Below are 23345 nucleotides of genomic sequence, written 5' to 3'. Positions count from 1 at the left end.
AAGCTGGGCTGCTAGTCCCATAAAAGATGCAGGAATAAGGATGGGGAAAGCTTTACATTCCTCAGTGGTCTTGAGCTGCTGGTTAAGACCTGAGGCATGGTCTCCACTTAAAAGGTTTTGCTGGCATAACTGTATCATTTAGAAGTGTGAAAAAGAATCCCACCCACATCACTACGCCCTACTGTAAATGTAGGTCAAGCAGCAAAATAGCCCGTTCAGAGGCTGAATTTACGCTATGCCAGTTAAATGGTTTTGCCCATAAAAGCTGTCTTTCTGCTACGGGTGTGTGGGAAGGAGATAGTGCCTTTTACAAATCTTTTCACAGTTAGGTAAACTCTGTAGAAAACCTGGAAGCATCAGTAACTACTTCTTGATGGTAAACTGGGAATATTGGGCTATGTCTGAAATTGAAAAGCCCAGCTGCTATCATGGCAGCTCTTGGGAGTCAGCAAAATCCTTTCCCTACAGGACTTTTGCCAACACTGCAGACAGATACATCCCAAACTCACATGTTGCCCCTTCCTTACAAGAATTAAGTATGTTTTGCTCTCCTAGCCTAAATTTGGTCCTAAGATTCACTCCCTCCCCATATAACCCCCAGAAATCATCCTGCTGCTTTCAAAGAAATCCCCTGAGGCCCAGTTTTCAGGGGGTGTGACCCATCTAAGTTTCTTTGGCTGCCTTTGAGGCTGTCCCAACTGCAGTCCCTCCGAGCCCAGCAGAAGTCAGGAAATGAGAGCATATGGTAAATAGTTTAACTCACACTCGTTTGGCTTTCAATTCTAGCATGATTTTTCAGTGTTTTGCATCTAGTAAGATGTCTGTTAACTCAAAAGGCTCCGGTTCAAGAGAATAAATGCAGTGATGGTGGACAGATACCAGCGTAGCAAAGCTTGTTGCTAAAGAAAGCTGGGTCTGCTATACCACGTGTAGACGATGTGTCTATTCAGTTTTGTGACGGATGAACCCTGAGCTCTGAAAAAATGATCTGTTAAGGTATAAAGCTCAGTAGGTTTTAAGTGAAAATAAATACAATAACCAGTATTAGGTTTCTGAGCACATCCAGAGCACTCGGCTTGCCAGCAGTCGTATTTACAGACTGGCAGCATATGCCCAATAGACAATGAATCCAATAATAGACAATAAAGCCTGTTGTAAAGCCACTTGTAATAGCAGCTGCTGCCTCTATCAGGAAAACGTCTTTAAAAATGTTACCTTTTAAGACTTCTTTTTTCTCTTGCTCCCTCTTTTACGGAGCCAGGGTGGATGCTACGAAAGAAATAAATATTAATTAGAGTGGGCTAATTCTCAAAAGGAACATAAACATCTTCCCCCTTCATTTACCTGATATTGACCACATATACAGTGTAATTCCAGTTCTGGAAAGTACGGTTTAGCTGAAAAACAGGAAGACATTGATTGCATGAATGACGAGATGTTAATGGGGCTCTTTGTTGCTTAAGATAGAGTTAGAATTTCACCCTCCTCCCCCTGGAGAAATCCCCTTCAGTTATTCAAAGCAAAGAGAACACTCTCCATTTTCAGCCAGGTGATTGTTATATTAGATGTACAACTGGTAGTGAGAGATGTGGGCTTTTCTACTGACAGAAGGAAATCTCTCTAAGGTCATGACACAGTGAATAGGGGAGCGCACAGGAAGCTGAACTTTTCCTTTTCTCCCTCTGCTCCTCATCTTGAATTCTCAGAAACACTTCCATTAGAAAAGATTTACTGATAAAACTACAGGGTCAATTTTCACCTAAAAGTCTACAAACTTATGATGATCTTTGTACTATTTATTCTGAATGGGCAATGGCTATTCAGTTTTTCCCCTGGGAGACACTTTTGCATACTCTGCTAGGGCTGAGTGACACCTCTGGATTCTCAGGCGCCTACGTACTTTGCCTGGCTGCTGCTGCCAGGAGAGCAACCTTGGCAGGTGTTGCATTTCTGGTTTGTAGGTGACTACAGGTGGTTTCTTTAGCTTCTGAAATCTGAAAGTCTCTAGTTTATTAAATGCTAAACTGACCTACAGCAGAAGAATTCTGAAGTAGAGAATATCAGGGTAAATTGGAAAAGTGTTTTGCCTCACACAAATGAACATGGCTTTTTTTTGTTGTTTGTTTCTATCACAATATAACTTCAAAACCACATTACTATTTGGGGAGAACCATATTGCTCTGTATAATAATGTTGGAACTTAGACGTTTACCTCTTTCAGCAGACAATTCTGATTTCCCATACTTTCCAAAATCTCAACCAGTATCTAGATTTCTTAAGAAGCTGGTTAGTATGGGGGAGACATTTCAAAATTTTACGCATAGGACCTAACAGTCCCAGATAGATCTGAATTCATTACTGCACAAATCAATAATAGAAAGATCCTCAGAGAACACATATTAATTTAAGAATTTATTTGGTATTCTCTCTTTGTTTTTCCTTTTCAGATTGATAACACAATTGGGGCAGATTCATATATGTAATCACACAGGAAAGGAAACTTAACTTACCCATTCTGCAACCACTTCATGCACTTTAGACACCGAGTTGGAGTTGGAACTAAAGACAGTTATAGATATCCTGTAGAATAGCCCACCTGTCCATTAAAAACAGCATTATAATGTTAGAAATTGAGCAAATTAACGTTCTTAATAATGAGACTTTAGTTTCATATGATGACTATAAAGCTTGGGCTTGAGCCCCAGATAAAAGGATAGCTCAAGCTTTTGTTGGAGTGAACAAGCCCTGAGATTCGGGCCTATTCTCACTAGTCCCATCACATTAGACAAGAATTCCCACCCCTTCCATATTTTAGAGGCACTGGAAATGTGACATGGAAACTCACAAACAACGTACGTATAAATGGTATTTTCCATATGCCTTTAACGTGATGTGTAAAAACAAGATCATGAAAGTGTCATGAATTTAAAAAACAATCATAATTACAGAAATCTGTAACGTGTAAATTTTCCTTTCAGTCATATTGTTATAATCCAGAATTCAACCACTGCAGATTAGGTTTAAAACTTTGTGAGAGCAGACAAAGCTCATCAATTGAAAGTAACAAGATGACGGAGGACTCAATTAGGTGGGGGAAGGCATATCCAACTCGTATTTTCACTGAACAGTCTTTGCTCTCAGGCCTGGCGATGGCCAGATAGTAGAAGAACCCACATTAGCTTTACAAAACTGGCAGCTGAACAAACCATCTTTCAGTCACAAAATGTGTAACACTTGGCTTGGACCAATTTTATATTCAGTAAAAATATTTTGAAATGGCACTGGGTAAATATAAATTCTCTTTAAGCTCATGAATTGGTAGGCAGTGTTACAAGACTTTACATCTAATGAATAACATCTAATCCTCTCATAGTTATGTTCTCTGTTAAAAGTCTATACTTTTCACAAGTTAATTTTTTTTCATTAAGCTACTAAAAATTCTCTTCACCCTAGTTGGATAAAACTTCCCAGGATGTGGGGGAGGTTTAAAAGCTTCTGGATCAAATCCCTTGCATGTATCTGCACATGTGGCATTGCTTGGTTCAGGGCTGTTACCAAATGGAGTTGTGGGTCTTGGTCACAGATACATGTATTTATTTAAATCTTATGTACATCTTACAGAGACCACGTAAGACAGAACAGGACATGACAACAATTATACAGAAATCTCTTTCTGTCTCTTGATTGTAAAGGAACTGCTCTGTCTTTCTGAGCCTGAATAAAAGACCTTTTACTCTTGGTGGAGCAAATTTCGTCATTTTACAACTCCATAGGTAATCCTTTTACAGGAGCTTGAAATAAAAGTATCTGGGAAAAAAAATTCAATCAGTATTTTCCAATTTAATTGTACGTATTGGTTACTATCCTATTCATGAGCTGGCTTCGGTATTGCTCTTTCTTTTCATTATGGAATTAATTGTATGATCACTGAGATTAGTATGAAAATCCCTCTGTGATAAAATACTAAAGAATCAATTTCTTGCAGGATTATGGTTTACCAGTTACCTTCTTTGGTAAGCTATGATTAAATTTTAGATACGAGTAGAATGAACTAGCTTGCTTTTTGATTTATTGTCTTTTTTCTCCTCCCTTAACTCAGCAGACACACAAATATGGTATGCAGTTTAATCTAAAAATGTATTTTAGTTTGCTACTATTACTGTGATAGTTTCAAATAAAAAAGATTTAAAAAAGGTCTTTGAAAGCAGAAATTGGACTTTGGGCAAGTTGAAAACACTTGCAAGACTTGGATCTCGTTTATATGCATATATCTCTGTATATACATATATTCAATTTTATATGTATAATGTATCTTTTATATGTGCTATACAGATACACATATACAGAAAATGTGCATTATATATATTCTCATATGTTCATATATAATCATATATATAATTATAACCTTACAAAATTACCGTAATATGGAAATATGCAAAGAAATTTTTTAAAATCAAACATAGAAGCTACAAAGTAGTTAACAGCTTCAGGATCTCCACCAGATGGTGACCCAAAGCATGTTTTAATGAGACGAAAAAAGAACAAGAACAAAGAACTAATCTACATTTTGAAACACTCTCAGGAGACTGCAGTGGCAGATAGTTAAAACTAAAAATGATTTCTCAATCTCCAAATTAAACAATGGAAATCCCACCTCAAAATGCTGAATGAAAAAAAATATTTTTACGGGCAGAAAACTGATGAAAAGTAGCCAAAGATAATTTGAAAAAAGATGAAAAAAGAACCTGGAAAAATATTTCTCCCCACGCCCACAACCAACTACAAAATTATAACAATCAATGAAATACCAGGGTTGTGTTTCTTTTTTTAAAATTCTGCTAGGGAAATTATACAACGGTTTCGTTTCAAAAATCTTTGCTTTTTGAAAGTTAAATCTTCCAAAATATATGAATACTATAAGTGAAAAAATTCATAAAACCTGAAGCAATAAAATAGCATAAAAATATATAAAATATATGGCAACCTAGTATACTATCTTCACAGTCTCATGAGAGCTGTCTAGAGAAGCACACAAAAATTAGAAATCACATGTTAATGACACTTACTATCACTAAGATGTTACAAGTTCCCTTCTACTGCAATTAAAGTACTATTCCATAATCTTTTCATATGCTAAATGGATCTATATCTAAAGGAGGAAAGCCAACTACTTCTATGTTCAGTCTACCGACTAGATATCTAAGATGATCTTTTTTTTCTACATCTAACTTAACAGCTTGACCTACTGTAGTTAACCTCAGGTTGACAGAGGCAGCCCAGCTCAGTGAAGGAGTAACATAAACAAGATAAAAAGGCTGTAGGAGAGCTAGGAAGTTGATTCGGTGGTGGGTAAGGGGTGGTATTTTGCCATATCCCAGATGGTAAATTGGCCAAGGAATGAACATCTGCCGAAACTGATGACTGATGGTACATTACAGAAGAAACTGGCATTTGGGACTGCATGAGAGGGTGATGGATTGCTGCTGCAGGTGTTGTCAGACTGCCCTTCAAAGTGGTCTCTTGGTGCTGAATAATAACTCCACTGTATGAAGATGGCAAAGGTATTGCGTCATTCAATACTACAGTTCTTGATGACTCCAAAATAGAAGAGAGATCATCAAAATGTCCATAATCAGCATTTTCAAAATCCAAGGCATGAGTACTAACAATTTTCAGAGAAGACATTCCTTCCTTCTGCTTGCTAAAGGACCCAGGCACTTCCCCTTCTGAATTCCATTCAGAAAGCCTCAATATCTTTGTTGATGTCAGAACCGCAGAATTCCTTATATCTTCATTATCAGCAATGATTTCTTGTCCTACTGCCCATAAAGAGTATCTCAGACTGTCCCTTTGAGTTTCAACAGAGTTTTGTTCTAAATCAGTCAGATGACTTCTTGGTGTCACTGTTGTTGGCAAGTTTAACTCTGCCACATCCCACTGAGGGATCAGGCTTGGAGAAATTGCATCAAGATGGTTCTGGAAACTTGGGAGGGGAGGTGTGGAGTAGCTGTTAGGAGGTACACTGACTCTGAATTTTGAGTCTGAATGAAGAAGGTGCCTTAATTCCAAAGACAATGTCATTGGTAGGAAGTCAGAACTCAACGAACTGATGTTTTTAAAAAAACCACCTGCCTCTATTTGAACTTCACTGCTTGCTTTATCAATAAAGTTTGTTACAGCATCATTCACCGATAGACTTTGAGACTGCGGTGATCCATGTGTTCTTGTACTGTTTATCAAACTCTCAACTGCTGTATTGATTGAGAAAGCAGCTTGGCTGTCCCTTGAACATGAAGACTGGGTTCCTGAATGTGTTGGAAGGACAGAAACAAGCTGCTGCCTATTTTTTAGGAAGGTCATGTTGGTTTGTTCACTTACTATGTCAGTTCCATTTTGTACAGGCAAACTATCAAGTATCATTAATTTTTCTGTAGAGTTTTCAAGTACCTTCTCAAAGGGACTTACCTGTACAGAGGGTTGACTCAAAGGTGCTTCCAGGGAAGGGAAAGGAAAATGAAAATAAAAATCACTGGTTGAAGACACGGTCAGGTTTGCAAAGTTCACTGTTGACTGCAACATTGTCCTGCCATTAGTTTCTGAAAGTCTATTTGAAAGGCCTGGAACAAAGGAACTAAAGATTTGTGCTTCCAAAGCTGATGCATGACTAGAGAAATTCATTTCTTCAGCCCTGTGACCTAATAATCTAATGGCAGATGTTTCTTCAGAGGTACTCTCAGACTTAGCAGGTGAACTAATGGATGGCAATCTCTCCGTTGGGGAAGAAAGCAGCTTATTTAATGAGAGCCACCAATTTTCCAATGGATCCTCAGAAAACACTTGAGATGTTTCTTTCAAATTATAGGAAACAGTCCAGAAACTTGCTGTTAAAGAAGGGGAAATATCTACGTATTTTGTTGGAAAATCTAAGTAATCTGAGTCCCAGGAGCTGTCAACTCCATTCATGTTTTCCGGTTCAGATATGGAAAAAGATGACTCTTCATTTTCACTACTACCATGAAATGCATCTAAATTGTTCTCCAGTACTCCTTTTCTGCGGGTCTCACTTGGCTTTTGAAAATATACTGAATGTTTTAAATAATGAGACCAGTAATTGCTATTAGATATAAATATGCTGTCGCTTTCCAAATAAATGTCAGTCAACGATTGTTGATAAACAGGCAGGGTTGTTACAACATGCTTAAATGCTGAGCTTGTCCAGCCTGTTCCTACCAGAAGTGTTGAAAATGTCAGTAGTTCCCTACTGTATGAATTTGTCGGGTGGATGTCAGGCATAAGTTTTGTGTATGGCTTTTTCATGTTTTGAAAATACGTTGTTGGGTTTGCATGTGGTCTCTCCACAGACATTAAATTTGTGATGTCCCCTGAGTGATGTTCATGAATGTGCACAGACTTTCTAAGCTGAAATTCGCTGCTTGTTGCTACCGTAGAAAAGGTTTTCCTATCAGCACTGTCTTCTATCATTTCCAGGTAAAAATTGTCAGGTGCGAAGTCTAGCAAATCTAGCCTGCTTTTGGGGATTGATGATTTCTCCTCTGTGGGTGATACAGATACGCTGGAAAGAGAATGAAGTCTGTCTTCCTGAATGTCAGAGGTCATCGGGTGATGAAACACAGCCTCGCTCCACCAGCTCACAGGCTCCAAGACGTCGCTTCTGTGCATGGAACTGGTTGGGCTGCTGTTGGAGGACGAAATCCAGACAGTTTCTTTTTTGTGCTCGTAAGCAGTGGTGGTGGTGGTGCTGCTGCTAACGGGAGAGCGGAACGCTGACTCAGAATGGGAATGATCTAGCCCATCTGCCAAAGTCCGTGCTAGCTCTGCGTTTGGGCTTCTGCTTTGAAGAAGAGGAACTGCCACATTCGCGGAAGGCTCTGTAACAGCAGCTGCTGCATCAGAAGGGCCATGAAATGAACTTCTAGAACCATTCAAAATAGTATTATCTAGGCTGATTTCTTCTGTAAAAACAGCCAAGGTGCTGTTGCTCGTCTCCTCAGAAGCGGCTGATGTGGAGATAGTTGGAAGAAACAAGCTGTATGTGTTTTTCCTCTCTGGGTTCTCATCTGCTGAGTTTTTACCGAGACGAAGAGGCCTTTGTTTCACTGGCCAAATAATTGGGGTTGAGATAATTCCTATGGTTTTGACCCCTTCTATCTTAGACTCTTGCTGCCTCTGTGATCGTGAATGGGAGGATTCGGGTGAATTTCTCTTCATTCTGAAGATAACCGTAGCAGGAAGTCTGAATTCCTGCAGGTCTGCGTGTAGTAAGCCACATAGTTAATGGATTAAAGAAAATATATGCAACTTCACTGCCTGTTCTCAGCTGTCTGCTCTTGGTGTAAAAAAAATCAACTTTATCAAGTGCGGAAAATGACACCAGTTAGCTGAGTGAAAGTTTAATTTGCTTCTACTGTAAATGAATTGGGCTTATTTTTCTTAGTCTTACTTTCTCTTGGGAGTTTCAAAGCCAAAAAATGACTTAATTGTCTAGCTTTTATTCATACTAACATTAATAATGCATAAAGTTCCTTTTGTAGTTACAAAAATCAGAGGGAACTACTCATGGAGAACACAGAGTGAGTGCTTCCACAAGAAGAAAAAAGCAAAATTTGAAAGAAATTTTCTTTTTAATTCTATAGCTTAGTAGATCCAAACAGGTTGAATTCAGATATACTCTTTCAAATCGTCTACTGCACTGCCTCACAAGAAAAAAGCAAAATTTGAAAGAAATTTTCAATATTTTCTTTTTAATTCTACAGCTTAGTAGATCCAAACAGGCTGAATTCAGATATACTCTTTCAAATAGTCTACTGCACTGCCTGATTGCCAGTGTATAAGAAATGGTCTGCCAAGAGAAAAAATACTCCAAGAATTTAAAATCCTACAGTAACAACTGACGCACCTGGGAAAAACAAAACCCCCAAAAACAACCCACAAAAAACTCCTAGATTCAAATTTATTTCTGTGGAGCACACTGAAAAAATAAATCTTTACAAAAAATATCTTTAAGCCTTAGCTGAAAATTGCAGAAATATATCTTTGTGTTGGTAATAATGTTTAACAACTATCTTCAACAAACTAATAAATGTTTTAGCAGTGCTTCACAAAATGATGCTCGGTCTTTAGGAGACAGTGATATCATAGAATTTGAGAAAACCTCAAAAGAAATCCCTGCTTTTTTTCCTGTGCTAATAATAGGCTCATTTACTACCTTATTTTTCCCCTTAATCTTTCTAAATGAAAAGTAAACGATATCTGATACTGTCAACATTTTCCCTAGTAAAGCCTGATCCAGCTCTTCTTGAAGTCAGTGGAAAGATTCCTGTTGACTCAGTGGAAGTGGCTTTGCTCCATAGGAACGATTCCACTTGGCTCCTGGGCCTGCCCAGTGAGGAACAGACCATCCCAGCATCCTACCACCCTGCCTGCACAAGCAGGAGCTACACAACGCCTCATCATCTGCAGCCTTAAAGCATTTCAGCAGCATGGTTCTTTTCGGACCCTTTTTTTTTTTAAAATCCCTCTCCTTTCCCTCATTCTTTGCATGGGTAAATACAAGGGGTGGCACAAAGTGAGTCCCCCTCATACAAGAGCCAGGTAAACCCGATAGAAATACACCCTGAGTTTGGTTCTGTTCTGATTTACACCATTCTTACGTGGTCCAGCGAACTTCCTCCTGATTTATTTCAGTGTAAATGAGATCAGAACTGAGATATGACCCTTGACATTATGATACTGTGAAAAACACACCTTAAAATACAACAAATTTGTTCTAGACACAGTACAAGGAAAAATGTAACACAGGATTTCTTACCATTGTTTGGCTTATCGTTTCTATTAGTATCGGGCATGTTAGTGGTGACAGTGGGTGGTGTAGGAGTAGTAGCATTTACAGTAGCTGGTAATAAAGATGAGAAAGAGGTGAACTTGAATGAAATATGAATGTTAATAAGGTAAGACAAAATGGGAACAATGCATGACAATGTAAAATGAAACCATCTACACACAATGCCATAAATGTTAAATAAACACATTATTTTTTTCTGCACAAAGTGATGAATGGGTATGAACTGAGGTCCCAATCCTGTAATCTTCACTTTCAATGACTTCAGTGGGAGTTTTGCCAGTGTAAGGTTTGCAAGATCAGCCCTGTACTGCTCTCATAAACTCAAAATCCCCTTATGAGAGCTTCAGATCCAAGCAGCTGTGCAAAGATCAGAAAATAGATCCTATGAGTTCTAAGATGCATGCACTTAGAATATTGCTCATGAAAAGAATAATCGTCCCTACTCAGAGACTGAAGATGACAAACAAATGTGTGACTGAAATGCTCATGTAAGGATCCAATTAACTCCATTGAACTCCATACAATAAAGAGAATTGAAATCAGACTTGGAATAATTGAATTGGAATATATATTATGAAAACTTCATGTAGGCTCTCAGCTGTGCTGTTCCCACTGACACTAACAGGAGTCACCCCACACAACCCAGGCAAATGTTTCCCGGGAGAACTAGCTAGAACACTTTTCAAAATCAGAGTGAAGAGCCAAAACTGTTAATTTCCCCCTCAGAGGACTGGGAGGGTATACATGCTAGAGGAATTCAAAGATCATGCTACTAAATTTTCAAATAACAGTTTGGAAATAATTTAATTTCATCTAGTAACTCCCAGGGAATGAAAATCCACTCACTGACAGATTTCTTTTTTCCTGAAAACTCTTTTCAAAATCTGAAGGTTGGTGCAGTATAATCTCACAGTATTACATGGCTTTGGCAGATTTTGACCAAGAACCAACATGGAAAGTTTAAGCAATTGTATTTTAGGTGAGAAATTGCACTTTTGATTTTTTTGTGAGGTTGTTCTAGCTAACTTTTGGATTTTGGTGAAACAAGAAACTTAGGGAAAGAGAAGGAAGAGTCAGACGCTGCAGCAAATAAGTTCTACCTGGGAAAGTGAGTATATCAAGTGACACCCTATAACACACAAAAAAGCTCTTCTTCCGTGTAACTTCAGGGCTATATGGTCTGAGAAACAAGTTATAAGGCTTCTTACTGCTTGTACCTTCCAGCCAACACTGTTACAGGAGGCATCTGCCAATGAATGAAAATATTTGCTGAGCATAATGGAGAAAATGGCTTTTTAATCAGACTGTAGCTGACATAAGCTGACATCCGCAAACTTTGTTACTGGTGCTATTGCTCAACACACAACAAACACAAAACACAAAAGGAATCCAAACTGGCCTCTCAGTTTAAAATAAGTATGCAGTGCTGACAGAAATAGACAGACAGGCATCTTCTTATCATTTTCATTATTACAACAACGGTGATGATGATGAACAGAGTAAATCTGATCTGCCACTTCCCAAGTGACAAACACAGAAGGCCAGAGACACTTTGCCAAACACATTTCAGAGAAGGAAAGAGTATTACCTTCATGAAAGTACTCATAGTGTTTATAGAAGACGTGATGGTCTAAGAAGTTAAGAGAGGCAAGTTTGAAAGGTAGCGTCTTTTATTAGAGGCAGTATCTTCTACTAGACAAGTTAATAAAGCTGGAAAAAAGGATGAGGTTTTTAGAAACACAGGCTTGTTTCGCTGAAAGTGTGTGCATTTCTGCAGCCATATTAGCTGACCTAATGAAAGATATTCTCTCTCCTTTCACACCGTGCCATTTTGGTAAAGGAAAACACTCAGATTTCTTCCAAGAGAATATGCAAAGTTCTATATATGGTGGCTGTATTCCCCTTTAGACATAAAAAGACTAATAATGGGTAACTGTGCCTATCACATTAGCCTAAGGTACTCAAGTCGTAGCATTCAGATCACATTGTGCTTTGTGAATATGATACCTAAAAATTACTCTTTGAAATCTGATTATGGACATAACTGGCATTTCACTTTCCCTGTGGAGACCAGTACAATATGCTCCAAGAACCTGAACCAAATTTACTTAAGGAAAATCTGAGAGAAGTACAGTGAAGACTGACATAGTTCTCTTACTGGTTTCCCAAGCAGGGAGCATTTTCCTTTTTATTTTTCAGGTAAATCTGATTTACTTATAAATGTCAGTTTTGAAAGAGTTCTGAGACTTCCTCCTCCCCTTTTTTATTCTCTCCTTACTCTTTCTTCCACTATTCAGCATAAAAAGTGTTACAGGGTTAGACATTATTTTTGGTGCAGCTGCTGCTGTGATTAAAGTTTAACATAGCAGGCCACCTCATTAGGAGGTCTGTGTTCATGAAGGTATTGTAGAAATGGGCCGATGTTGTTCATGTCAAGCATTTTTATAGAACTTCAGCCTCTCAGCAGAGCAGAACAAATTAACTGTCCTTGCATGTCCAACGATCCACATGGCATGGAAATCTTTAGAGCTCACCTACTCCTTGCATTCAGCTGAGCTGACCTTTAAAGACACCTAATGAATTCTCAGATGTGGTGATTTTTACACTATTAAACCATCACTAAGTGCTCTAACAAATGTTTCACTAACTAATAGCTGCTGGATTTTATAGTTTAAAGTTAAATTTTTACCTGCTAATCTCAAAGTATCTAGCCTCAAAATGGCTTATTGGAAAAAATGAATAGTCAATTCCTTTATTTACATCTCATTTTTTATTAACAGATGCACCTACTTCTTACTCCGGTTAATATTTTACTGTCAAAATGTGGAGGAGGAAAAGAGATGGAGAAAGAAATGAAAGTAGTCGATTAATTCAGTTTTCATATAATGGAGACTATTTGGAAAATGTATCATCAAGGGAGAGATCACATTTTTTCCACATATTGTATGTACAGGACACCCACACACTTGATGAGACTAAAGAATTCCTTTCCTTGCTATTTTTTATTGCAGTTCACCCTTTTAGAGACAATAATAAAATAGAAACGGAATTGAAAACCCAAGGAAAATAAAGGTTGAAAAAAGATGAAACTATGAAAATGACCTGGGCTTCTTACCTTGGCAAAGGCTCCCCAGGTTTGCACAACTGGTCGGTTCAATTGTAGAAGAGGGAATTAGGTATGAGCCTTTAGAAAAAAAAAAGTAAAACAATTAGAAAGGTTTGGCTACTGGGCATGAAACTATCATGTCTCAAAATATATTATATATTGCAGTCTCCTCCTAATTTTTCTCAGCGGCAAAGCTGATATTGCCGTTTGCCTTTAAGACTTATGTGCCTTTTATTTTCTGTTGCGGTCGAAGGATCCATGAAAACCCTGACGACTTGCAAGTTGCAGTCGCTTATGTACCCTCCCTTGGTTTTCACAGAATCACAGACTCACAGAATCTTCATGTTTGGAAGGGACCTTTGAGATCATTGAGTCCAAATATAAAAAAACTAACAAAAAAAACAACCCAACCGTCTCGGGCCCTAGAGCATGCCCTGAAGTGCCACGTCTACATGTTTCTTAAATACCTCCAGGGATGGCAACTCCACCACCTCCCTGGGCAGGCTGTTCCAGTGCCTGATCACCCTCTCAGTAAAGTAATTCTTCCTAATATTTAATCTAACCCTCCCTCCACAACTTCATACCATTTTGGAGGGACTCTTTGCCAGGAAGTGTAATGATAGGACAAGGGGAAACGGTTTTAAATTGGAAGAAAAAAGATTCAGATTAGATCTCGGGAAGAAATTTTTTACTATGAGGGTGGTGAGACACTGGAACAGGTTGCCCAAGGAAGTTGTGGATGCCCCATCCCTGGAAGTGTTCAAGGCCAGGCTGGAGGGGCCTTGAGCAACCTGCTCTAGTGGGAGGTGTCCCTGCCCATGGCAGGGGGCTGGAACTCGATGATCTTTGAGGTCCCTTCCAACCCAAACCATTCTATGATTCTATGATTCTTCTGGTCCTGTCATTGTTCACTTGGGAGAAGAGGCCAATACCCACTTCTCTACATCCTCCTTTGTAGAGGGCAATGAGGTCTCCCCTCAGCCTCCTCTTCTCCAAACTAAACATGCCCAGTTCCCTCAGCCTCTCCTCGTACGACTTGTTCTCCAGACCCCTCACCAGCTTGGTGGCTCTCCTCTGGACACCCTCCAGCTAAACAACATCACATTCAGTGAGCGCAGCTTGTGTGAAATGGCTTTCAGCGGAGGGGTCAGTGTGTCCACAGGATTTATGCAATCTTCATGAGCAGCAACGCGTGCCTTAGAAGCCACCAGGCTCCGTTGCTGTAGGACAGGTTACCCGCCACACGCTGTTCTGAGTAATCTGCCTGTGACAGACACCAACCAGATTAAAGGTGATTAAACTTGTTCCTCTGCCCTGGGCGTGGGTGTGATTAATATTCTGGTATGCATGATTTATAAGCAGATAATGTTATAACTCTGTATCTCGACTGAATTATTCATACCCACACACACACACTTTGATGATCTGGAGACAAAAACAGGGTCATATAAGAACGGCTACAGAAAGAGAACTGCTGAAACGGCATTAATTAAACCTTGGGTATCCCGGTGGTTCAGCTGCAGATACAGCTGCCTTTGCACACTCTATTGACAATAACGGGGCCAGTGTGGCATAATCTCAACCTACTGGGAGCGCTGCCCTTTTGGCTTTTGCTTTCCGACTTCAGAACCATATTGACTCAATGAGGCTCTCTCATGAAACTGCGGATCCTTCCATAAAATTAAAGAGCCACCACCCAGCAGCTCGTAAAGATAGCTAGGAAAACATTTCCTGTGATGCAAGAGCAGACCAAGCATGGGGCCTTGACACAGAAATCATGTCACGCCACAGATACCACTACACACATTGCCGACAAAAATAGGGCAGAATTTAATACATGTGATCCTCAACAAGTATTAAAGCTCAGCATTTTAATTATTTTTTTTTTTCAAATAGATTAAGACATACAGGAAAACTCACTTCCTTGTTATACTTCCTATGAACTCCAGGAAGAACGTCCTAAGTGAATGTACTACCTCCTGCATGAGATTTTTTTTGCCCCCCAAAATATATTTGCTAATATTAAACAGCCAATATCAAAACCTGCTGTAAGCCATCTCCTCTTGGTTCTGCATCATGGAAACATCACTTGAAAGTTGGCTTGGAAAATCTGTGGACTTTCCTATTTTCTTCAGTGAGTTTTTAAAAAAGAAATCATGATTTTATTTGATGATACTAAAAAAAAAAAATCCAATCCAACTTCAGAAAAAACTTAAGTCAGAAGACTGTATACTCCAAAGAGGAATATTTTCAGTTAATATATTCAATAAACTTTTTTTGATTTTTAATTGGGTTGAATTCTGGCCAGACTAGACTTTCCCTCAGTGTCCACCAAAGAAAATGTAATGATATGGATGCAAACAGATACCTGGCATAAGCTACTTCATGAAGTCAGGTGTCACGGTCACTAACACGAACAGTAGATATGGACCTGTATTACAGACACTTCGGGTGATATATCTCACCCACTTCAGATGTCTAAAACTCAGACATCCGTATCTGCTCGTCACACCAGGCTTTCTTTACAGTCAGTGGACAGGAACAGGCACTCCTACAGAGAAAACTTCTGACTTCACTGAGACATCTTCTCCAGTATGAGATGCACTGACCTTTGGAACAGCCTTTTTCATCCCACTATTCATAAACAGCAGTGAGGGTAATTAGCTCAGCCTGAAACATCATTCAGCTGCTTAAGGCAGACTGATCCCACCCCGAGTTAAATCTGACAGCGAAATTAAGGATTCCTCTGGTCTTTGGGAATGAAGGACTCATAGGAGGTGTACACAAAGCAAATGCAGTTGCAGACACGGACAGACGTGCAGCCACGTTACCCTTAAACTGAGTAGATTATATCCTGCTATAGGTACGGTCAGTGCAGGCTCCAAAATCAGCACCAGAAGTTGATCAAATGCTTCTCAGTTTGCCTGCGCTCAGCTCTGAACTGGTGGTGTGACACCGCTATCGTTACCTAGGCTACTTGTTTTAAAATTAGTCCGGATACCCAGGCTGTGTACATACACCTTTAAATGCAAGCCCTGCGAAGGTACGGCAATAAAAACAGAATTCCGTCAAGTCTTCCAGAAACACCCCACCATGATTGCACAGCTGTGAAAACATTAGTCTAAGGAATAAACCAGGAGAAGGTAAAACTTATGAAAAGATTATCTGGAACAATTTGCCAGTGTTTTCATGCTCTGTAAATTTACTTGTAAAAGCTTTGTCTGAAAACCCAAGAAAATAATACCCCTTGAAAAATGTAAGCACTGTTCAGGCACAGATATGTTGAGATCACTGTTAAATGCTTGGTTTAGTGTTTTGTTTTTTTCAAGTTACATGCGGCTTCCTGGGGAAGCATTATTGGAGCCGTGCGAAAAACTCTTTTCTGCATAAATCCTTCCATTGCTGCTAAATGAAGCCTAATCAGTTACAGTCATCTCCTCACTGTCAGTGGTTTATTCATGGTTGATAGCCTGACTCATCAACTCTCCTGTTGAAGGCTGGGTTTACAATGAAGGCTTTTATTCAAGAAGATGAAGGGAAAAAAATTCTAACAATTCCATCTCTGGGATTAGTAACCATTTTTGAAACGGCACTGCACTCAGTATTTTCTTTTAGGAAATACTCTGGTTCAGGAAAGCCTGCATCATAGGGAGTGATTTAACATCTTTAAAGGAAAAAGACTGACTAGCGACTTAGTTTTCTCACAGGCTTGGTTAGAGGAAATAACCATGCTTATGAATGGTTATTGCATAGAGACCTGGGCCTAACATAAGAACGCTAATATACGCTTCCTAAAATAATGTCCTGCTGTAAAAAAAAACTGCTCAACAATGCCATTCCAGGGAATAAAGCCATGGAATCAAAATACGTGTATTGTTTCTATGCCCACAGCTGTGATACTACATTTGTGTCACAGGACTGTGCAGTCTTTAACAGAAAGAAGGACAGGACCAGTAACTCCAGTCCAAATTAAATGAAACCGCAACACTTATAGAAGTCTTGATAGGTTTTTTAGCAAAATTGTTGCAGTAATCTTCACTGTATAATGGTGTAAGAGCAGTAAGATTTTCTGAGAAGTCATTTTCTACCAGATCATTTCGTTCTGCTGGAAAAGCAGCAACTTTTTGCGTCCAGAACACCTTCATCAGTCACGGTCTATGTTTAGATCAGCCTTCTCTTTGTTTTGGTAGAGGGGTGAAGGCACCCAGTTGCTCATGTTTTTATAGAGGTGTTGCTTAAATTTTGTTAGCAGAGGCAAGCTGAGAGCTGCCCCAGCGTCTAGCTGTGAATGAGCACTTCACGCTTTGGTTAGACTAAACTAAAGTAAGCAAGATTTTATATTTTTTTTTAGCCAACTTAATCCTTCATGAGCTATTAGATACAGAAACTAGCACACCTTAATGATGCCAGCTTCTGGTTTAAAGGAAGGATTCTCAGAGTGCTGACAGATGCTCTGTCAGGAGATGCTTATATTGACACTATCTAAACTATGTTTAAACTAATAAGTAGTGAGGTGTCAGAAGGCAAAACTGGAGAGGACAACATCAGATACGAAAAGACCCCACGTGATTCAGAAACAGCCAATATTTGTTACTGCTTACTTTAACTTTTTTGTTTTTTTTTTTCTTTTCTTTTTTCTTTTTTTTTCAAACAAATGTGTACTTGTTACAATAGGAGGACTCAAGCTCTGTGAACATGGAGTGTGATAGCAGTTGGTTTTCACAAGCATCGTATGTACATGTATAGTCTACCGCTGGCCATGATTCATATTTTCCTCTATGCATTTTAGAATTATCCAAATATCTCTATAGCGGTTACTAACCGAAACATTCTTTAAAAAAAAAAAAATAATGCTGGTCCAAAGTGACAAAGACTATTCAGGTTTGATTTTTTTTTTTTCATCTGCAAAAAACTGTTCCAGTAGAAAACTGTGAACCAGCTGTAACAACATTATACATATATAAAAACTACAACTGGGCATTTATGAGAATGAAGGGGCTGAGCCGGGAAAGGAAAGTAGGCCATTTGTATATTGAAATTTATCTTCTGGAGTAATCTACAGGAAGAAAGACCTTGAGTAATTACCAATTAAAAGAAGGACTGATAACATGTCATCAGGAAGATAAAATCTGATGATTTCGATCTAAAACTCCCCCTCCTTCCTGTCTGCCGCCTCTAATTTAATCTTCTCCTGTTCTTTTCTGTCTCATATGCGTTTTGTCACGGCTTTTGCTGGCTCTGCACACACAGCACAGGGCTAGCAAGTGCTCCTTCCAGGTAGCCAAAGGGCAGGTACAAAAACATTTACTAAATGGTTGGTTAACACACATTCTTTTTCTCCAGAGACCACTCTAATCTTACTTGAGGCTAGGAGGTACTTGCCTGTTATCCCCATTTTGGAGGAGTCGAAGGGCAACAAACAAACTGCTTTGGAAGAGCTTTGATCTGCAGATCATTCCAAGCAGCAACCCAATACGCTTAGGGGACTTGTCCTTTTCCTTTAGGGAATCAACTCTATACCCTTCAAAGACTTCGTGTATGATAAGAGTTGAGCTAAAGCCTAAGAAAGGTAAGCACCTAGCTGTTTTTCTTTCACAGGAACTCTCTTTTTTTTTTTTTTTTCCCCGTGCTGGTATACGATATGTTCAGCACAATGCAGAAGCGTGGGGGGAAAACAAGCAAAAAAAGATTTGGCGAGGCCTACTCACCACAACTCAAATTGTTTTCTGCTTTCAGTGCTGAAGTTGGAATACTCCAGAATTCATTTTCCCAGTCTACAATGTTCCCTTTCACATCGCAGCTGAGGTTGGCCAGCGTTTGCGCATTCATGGTGAAATTCCAGAGGCGGAAGTTGTAAATGTCCCCATTTAGAGAGCTCACTTCATTGCTGTTAGAGCCCAGCACCAGCCTCCCATTTCCAGGGATAACTTTGCCAAAGATATCTGGACAGTACACTATATGATAGGTGTTTTTGGCGTATACACCTACACTGCCCGCGAAGCTGTCCCCTACGATGCAGAGCTGTTGAAAGGTTCCTGTGAAAAACTCTGCGTTTCGGGGCAATGCGTTCTCAAGGACGCACTGCATGCCTGAGATGGACAGAAAATGGCCTTTTGTGGTCTTCCCGAAGCTGAAGGATTCTTTCGAAAGCGCATCAGTGTAGGAGAAAACCTTCCAGTCGTCGTTGTCATCGCTGCTGCCCTTGGTGGCTTCAAAGCACAGCGTAAACTGGCTGAGCTCCGGCACCGAGACGGTCTCCGCCACGGACACGGCGTCGACATCGGGGACCTGGGGAATGATGACCTTCTGATTCCTCAGAGACACGGCGACTGGAACCAAGAGCAGATAAATAAATTAACAAAAATCCCCAACTTTATCATACAGACAAAAAAAAAAAAAACCAACAAAGGCAGACTGGCAGCAGGGATTAAAGTAACGTTCACTAAATCAAACATTCATCAGGTGGTTTTTATCACTGCAATATACCAATAGCACGCAGGAAGGGGAATTTGGCTCTGGGAGTGGACTCAGCTGGGAATATACAGAGTTCCTTTTCAATGGCTTAGAGAATGCTGCTCTACACACAGCTAAAAACTCCTCAAGCTGCATTAAGAGCAATATTAGGACATATTACCTACTAACTTCCAACGCTGCCTCACAGCTCACTTTATAAAATTTACTACTAATTCATCTAGTAAGGATGCATTAGGCAATGGAATAAACCAGTTATTTTAAAAAACACAGTATGACTTGCTCCTAAGATATATTATTTTAATTACTTGTCTGCATGACTGCGTTATACCAATGAAGTTCAGGCCTTGCTTCTTTTAAATATCGCAATAGAAGAAAGCCCTCGTTACATTCCTTGCCAAACTGAAGCCTTTTGATCCTGAATTCAGCTAACGGGTTTCTGCAAACCATTAGGCATCCTCTCATTTTAGTCCCCAGCAGCCTTCGGGTTGAATACTGTAAACGTATGTTCATGAATATTTATATCCAAGATGTTCACGAATATTTATATCCAAGATGTTCACTATTTGCTAATATATGGGTCAGCAGGTTTGGATTTTGCACAAGTACCTAGAAATGGCTAGTCCTCTTGCAAATATGCACAGCTGTAAGGGTATTTAGGCATGGACAGAATTACTGTCTCTAATCATAATTAAGTATCCTCATTTGTACTGGTAAAAATGGCAGTCACCAAATGTGAGAAACAGTATCATATGACATGTGCTATTTCTCCATGAGGATATTAATGACGGTTCTGTTCACTCTGCTTTGGAGAACATTATTTTTCAAAATAAAGTGTCAATATGTGCAGCTTTATTGGCACATTTATGGCAGAAAAATTCTTCTAGTAACTTTCTCCGCATAAAGAAGTTTCAGGTTATCAGTCATGCACCAGATTGCAGCAACCTTTGGTTTTACTGCTGGTTCCACAGTTCTGTGGCAGACCACTTCTCCAACAAACATCTGCTACCTCTTTTACACATTTTCACAGGGTATGTGCTGGAAGTGAAACTGGTTTTTGCTGAAGAATAACCGCCATGGTAGTTAATCTTTAGTCTCCCCTGGGATTTTTAAGTGATGTCACAACACATACATGAATTACTACACCTGTTCCCTTCTCGGAATGAAATAAAAACCTTTCAGTATGAGAGGATGAGACATGTGAGGGAAGGGTGACTGTCACGCCATACTTGGGAAGAGACGCAGATACATGGGGTATGAAGACTCTGTGTAGCCTGTGGTATTGCAATTTCCCTCTGCCAGCTCCTTGCAAAGACGCCGAGCTCCAAACTGCCATATTTGGATATACACAAGGACATAATTTGACCAATATATTATATAGTAAAATAACATAAAGCATTGCACGTTATCCACCAACCCAGCAACGGGAGTATGGGAGGGAAGAGAGAAAAATACTGGGTTTTTATAGCTACTGGATTTACTTCATAGCTTTTTTTTCTTCCCAAGGGAAAAAGTATGTTGTAACAATTTTATAGATAGAAAATAGGTTCAATTCTCCATTGAAAACAGGGGCATTTTTTTCATGGGTTAATTATACTGTAAGCTTCCTCACATAACACGGAAAGTGTTCCAGAAGAAGCATAAGGATTCAAGACCTGAAAAAGAAGAAAGCTCATTTATATGAACTGTTCAGCCTGTGTTGGGGGGCGGGTCAGGAGAGTTATGGACCATCTGGTCACATCTAAACGGTACGGGAAGAGAAACAAAGAGGGAGGACACAGCTCTGGTACTGAACAAGTCTACTCAACTTTGCCATACTCCAACAGATTTAACTGCTGGCAGCTTCCCCGTACAGTGAAAGGACAAAACTGACAAGTATTTTGTCCATGTGGAGAAAGCAGAATCCTGCCATCAACATTAAGCGCAGATCTCTTTCCTGATTACTGTTGCACAGCCAGTCATCATACTGATGAATTTCAGATGTTAGTACTGGAGAAACCAGTTATTCTCTGAGGAAGAATATACATATATTCTTGGAATATTCACCCAGATGCTTAGACTACATTCAGAATGATGTTGAATTGTTTCTGCTAGGAAGGTAACTGGATTAAAATGAACAGGGGTTTTTTTTTTGGTTGCATTGCTGTTTACTCATGAAAAATGTACAAAAGTCTTGGCAGCCTGGATGCAGGAGGAGCGACCAGCAACAGGCAGCTGGCTGTTCAAGATCCACATCGGGGCACTGGGATGACACAAAGCCTTCCTCTGCTGCTTTTTAGGGCCCCAGCTTTCTTCCAGCTTGCTGTCTCACATCTCATACATCCCTTTATCCATAAGCAAGCCAGTCCCTAGCCTGTATTTTACAATCCCTTGCAGGGAAACCTGCTTTTCTGCCCATTGATGATCTTCTCACCACCCAGCGCTTGAGTGGTGACTTCTGCTGCTCTCAGCTTCACTCCTCTCATCTGCCCTTTCACTGATGCTGGAAGATGATGCATCAACTTTAATGTGGTCTACAAACCAAATACCTGTTTGAGAGCTTTTTGTTATTACCCCACTTTGCATCAACTTTAATGTGGTCTACAAACCAAATACCTGTTTGAGAGCTTTTTGTTACTACCCCACTGGATTGTGCTTTTAATCCAGGCTGCTGGAGTACTACTCAACTGAGTGTTAATTTTACATGACACTGTCTCAAGTATTTCTGTACTAACAGAGGTCTGTTGGCTCTCCTTCCTCTCCTTTTGGTGGCTGAGTGACTTCTACTTACCAGTGGAGAGCTATTACTTACACAGTTAACTATTACTAGAAAATCATTTAACCTGCCAGCTCTTCAGCTGGTGTAAATTGAGATGATTCCCTTAAGGCTTGCAAAGCTGCATTCATTTACTGCAGCTGAGGATACGGCCCATCCATCTGCTGCTGGTGTGTTGCAGGAGGTGACAACCAGGAAAGCCAACATTTGTGTGGGCGGCCCAGTTGTTATGGGTAACACGACGTGCTCCGTGAAACTCAGTTTGAAACCACTGATATAAAACTGAGCAGTCACGCAAAAACTGTTCTATTCTCAGCTAATACCACCCCAGAACCCACTCTTTTATATTTGTCTTTCCCTGCATAGATTTTGTTTTGTGTACATATTGTATATTAGGAGGTAACATTAATGTCTTTCTAAATGCTATTTCTACATAGGAAATTGCTGTGCCTTACTTTCCGACTTTGCATTACTTTATGAAACTCAAAATTTAGCAAGCTACTTAATTTTGTTGTTTCCATGTGATCATTTCTGAGAAATGAAAGAAAACATTAATATAACACTCTTTCCCTTGCCCTGGGAGAAATTAAAGATTTTTCTCAGGTATCATATTCGCAGCAGTAATAATAGTGTGAGCTTGACAAAGGAGCTTTGAAACTCCATTGGGGGCCTGAAGTCAGGGGATGTGCAATCTCTCTGATGGCTTTGGCAATTCCTTGCAAGGACAGAAGAGCGTAGCACTGACATCTGCCATGCAGATGTGTCATAACTTCACTGTGTTATGTCCTAAAGTCAGCATGCTTTTATAACTTGAAAGGAGACCAGTATGTTATCATCCCTTTACCAAGCCCTTTTCTGTATCCATTGCCAGGTTAAACGTTGCTGTGATCTTTGTCTGTAACTATCTTCTGATGCCCCTGCAAAGGCACAACCGTGGGCAATAAGGAGAATTTAGTTATAATTTGCCCTAGATGCATGCAGCCAACTGACCTGGCATCCACAGTCAAAATCAAGATGTCAGGTGAGAGTTACAGATTTCGAGTAATGAAACAAAATTCAGCAGCCTTAGTGTAGATGCCTAACAGCAAACCTTAACATAGAGTTTCTGAACTAATATATATGTCTATGAAACATTACAGTATAAGTCACTG

General features: G+C 39.6%; 1 protein-coding gene across 3 annotated transcripts in view; it reads right to left on the bottom strand.

The window, feature by feature from the left end:
- ADGRG6 (adhesion G protein-coupled receptor G6) overlaps nucleotides 1-23345 on the bottom strand; it is a 141726-nt gene that overhangs the window by 52294 nt on the left and 66087 nt on the right. For 2 of the 3 annotated variants that reach the window (XM_014939586.1, XM_014939583.1), the window contains exons 4-9: nucleotides 18677-19297; nucleotides 12978-13046; nucleotides 9830-9913; nucleotides 2511-2596; nucleotides 1345-1397; nucleotides 1216-1269 (exon numbers count right to left, since the gene is read on the bottom strand). In XM_014939586.1, coding sequence (XP_014795072.1) covers nucleotides 1216-1269; nucleotides 1345-1397; nucleotides 2511-2596; nucleotides 9830-9913; nucleotides 12978-13046; nucleotides 18677-19297 — 967 coding nt within the window. The remainder of the gene's footprint in view (nucleotides 1-1215; nucleotides 1270-1344; nucleotides 1398-2510; nucleotides 2597-9829; nucleotides 9914-12977; nucleotides 13047-18676; nucleotides 19298-23345) is intronic. The other variant, XM_014939584.1, reaches the window with a different exon arrangement.

The sequence above is a fragment of the Calidris pugnax genome, unplaced genomic scaffold (assembly GCF_001431845.1).
Source record: "Calidris pugnax isolate Ruff unplaced genomic scaffold, ASM143184v1 scaffold57, whole genome shotgun sequence".
Lineage (NCBI taxonomy): Eukaryota > Metazoa > Chordata > Aves > Charadriiformes > Scolopacidae > Calidris > Calidris pugnax.
Note: the sequence above shows the minus strand (reverse complement) of the source record. Positions and strands in the feature narration are given on the sequence as shown.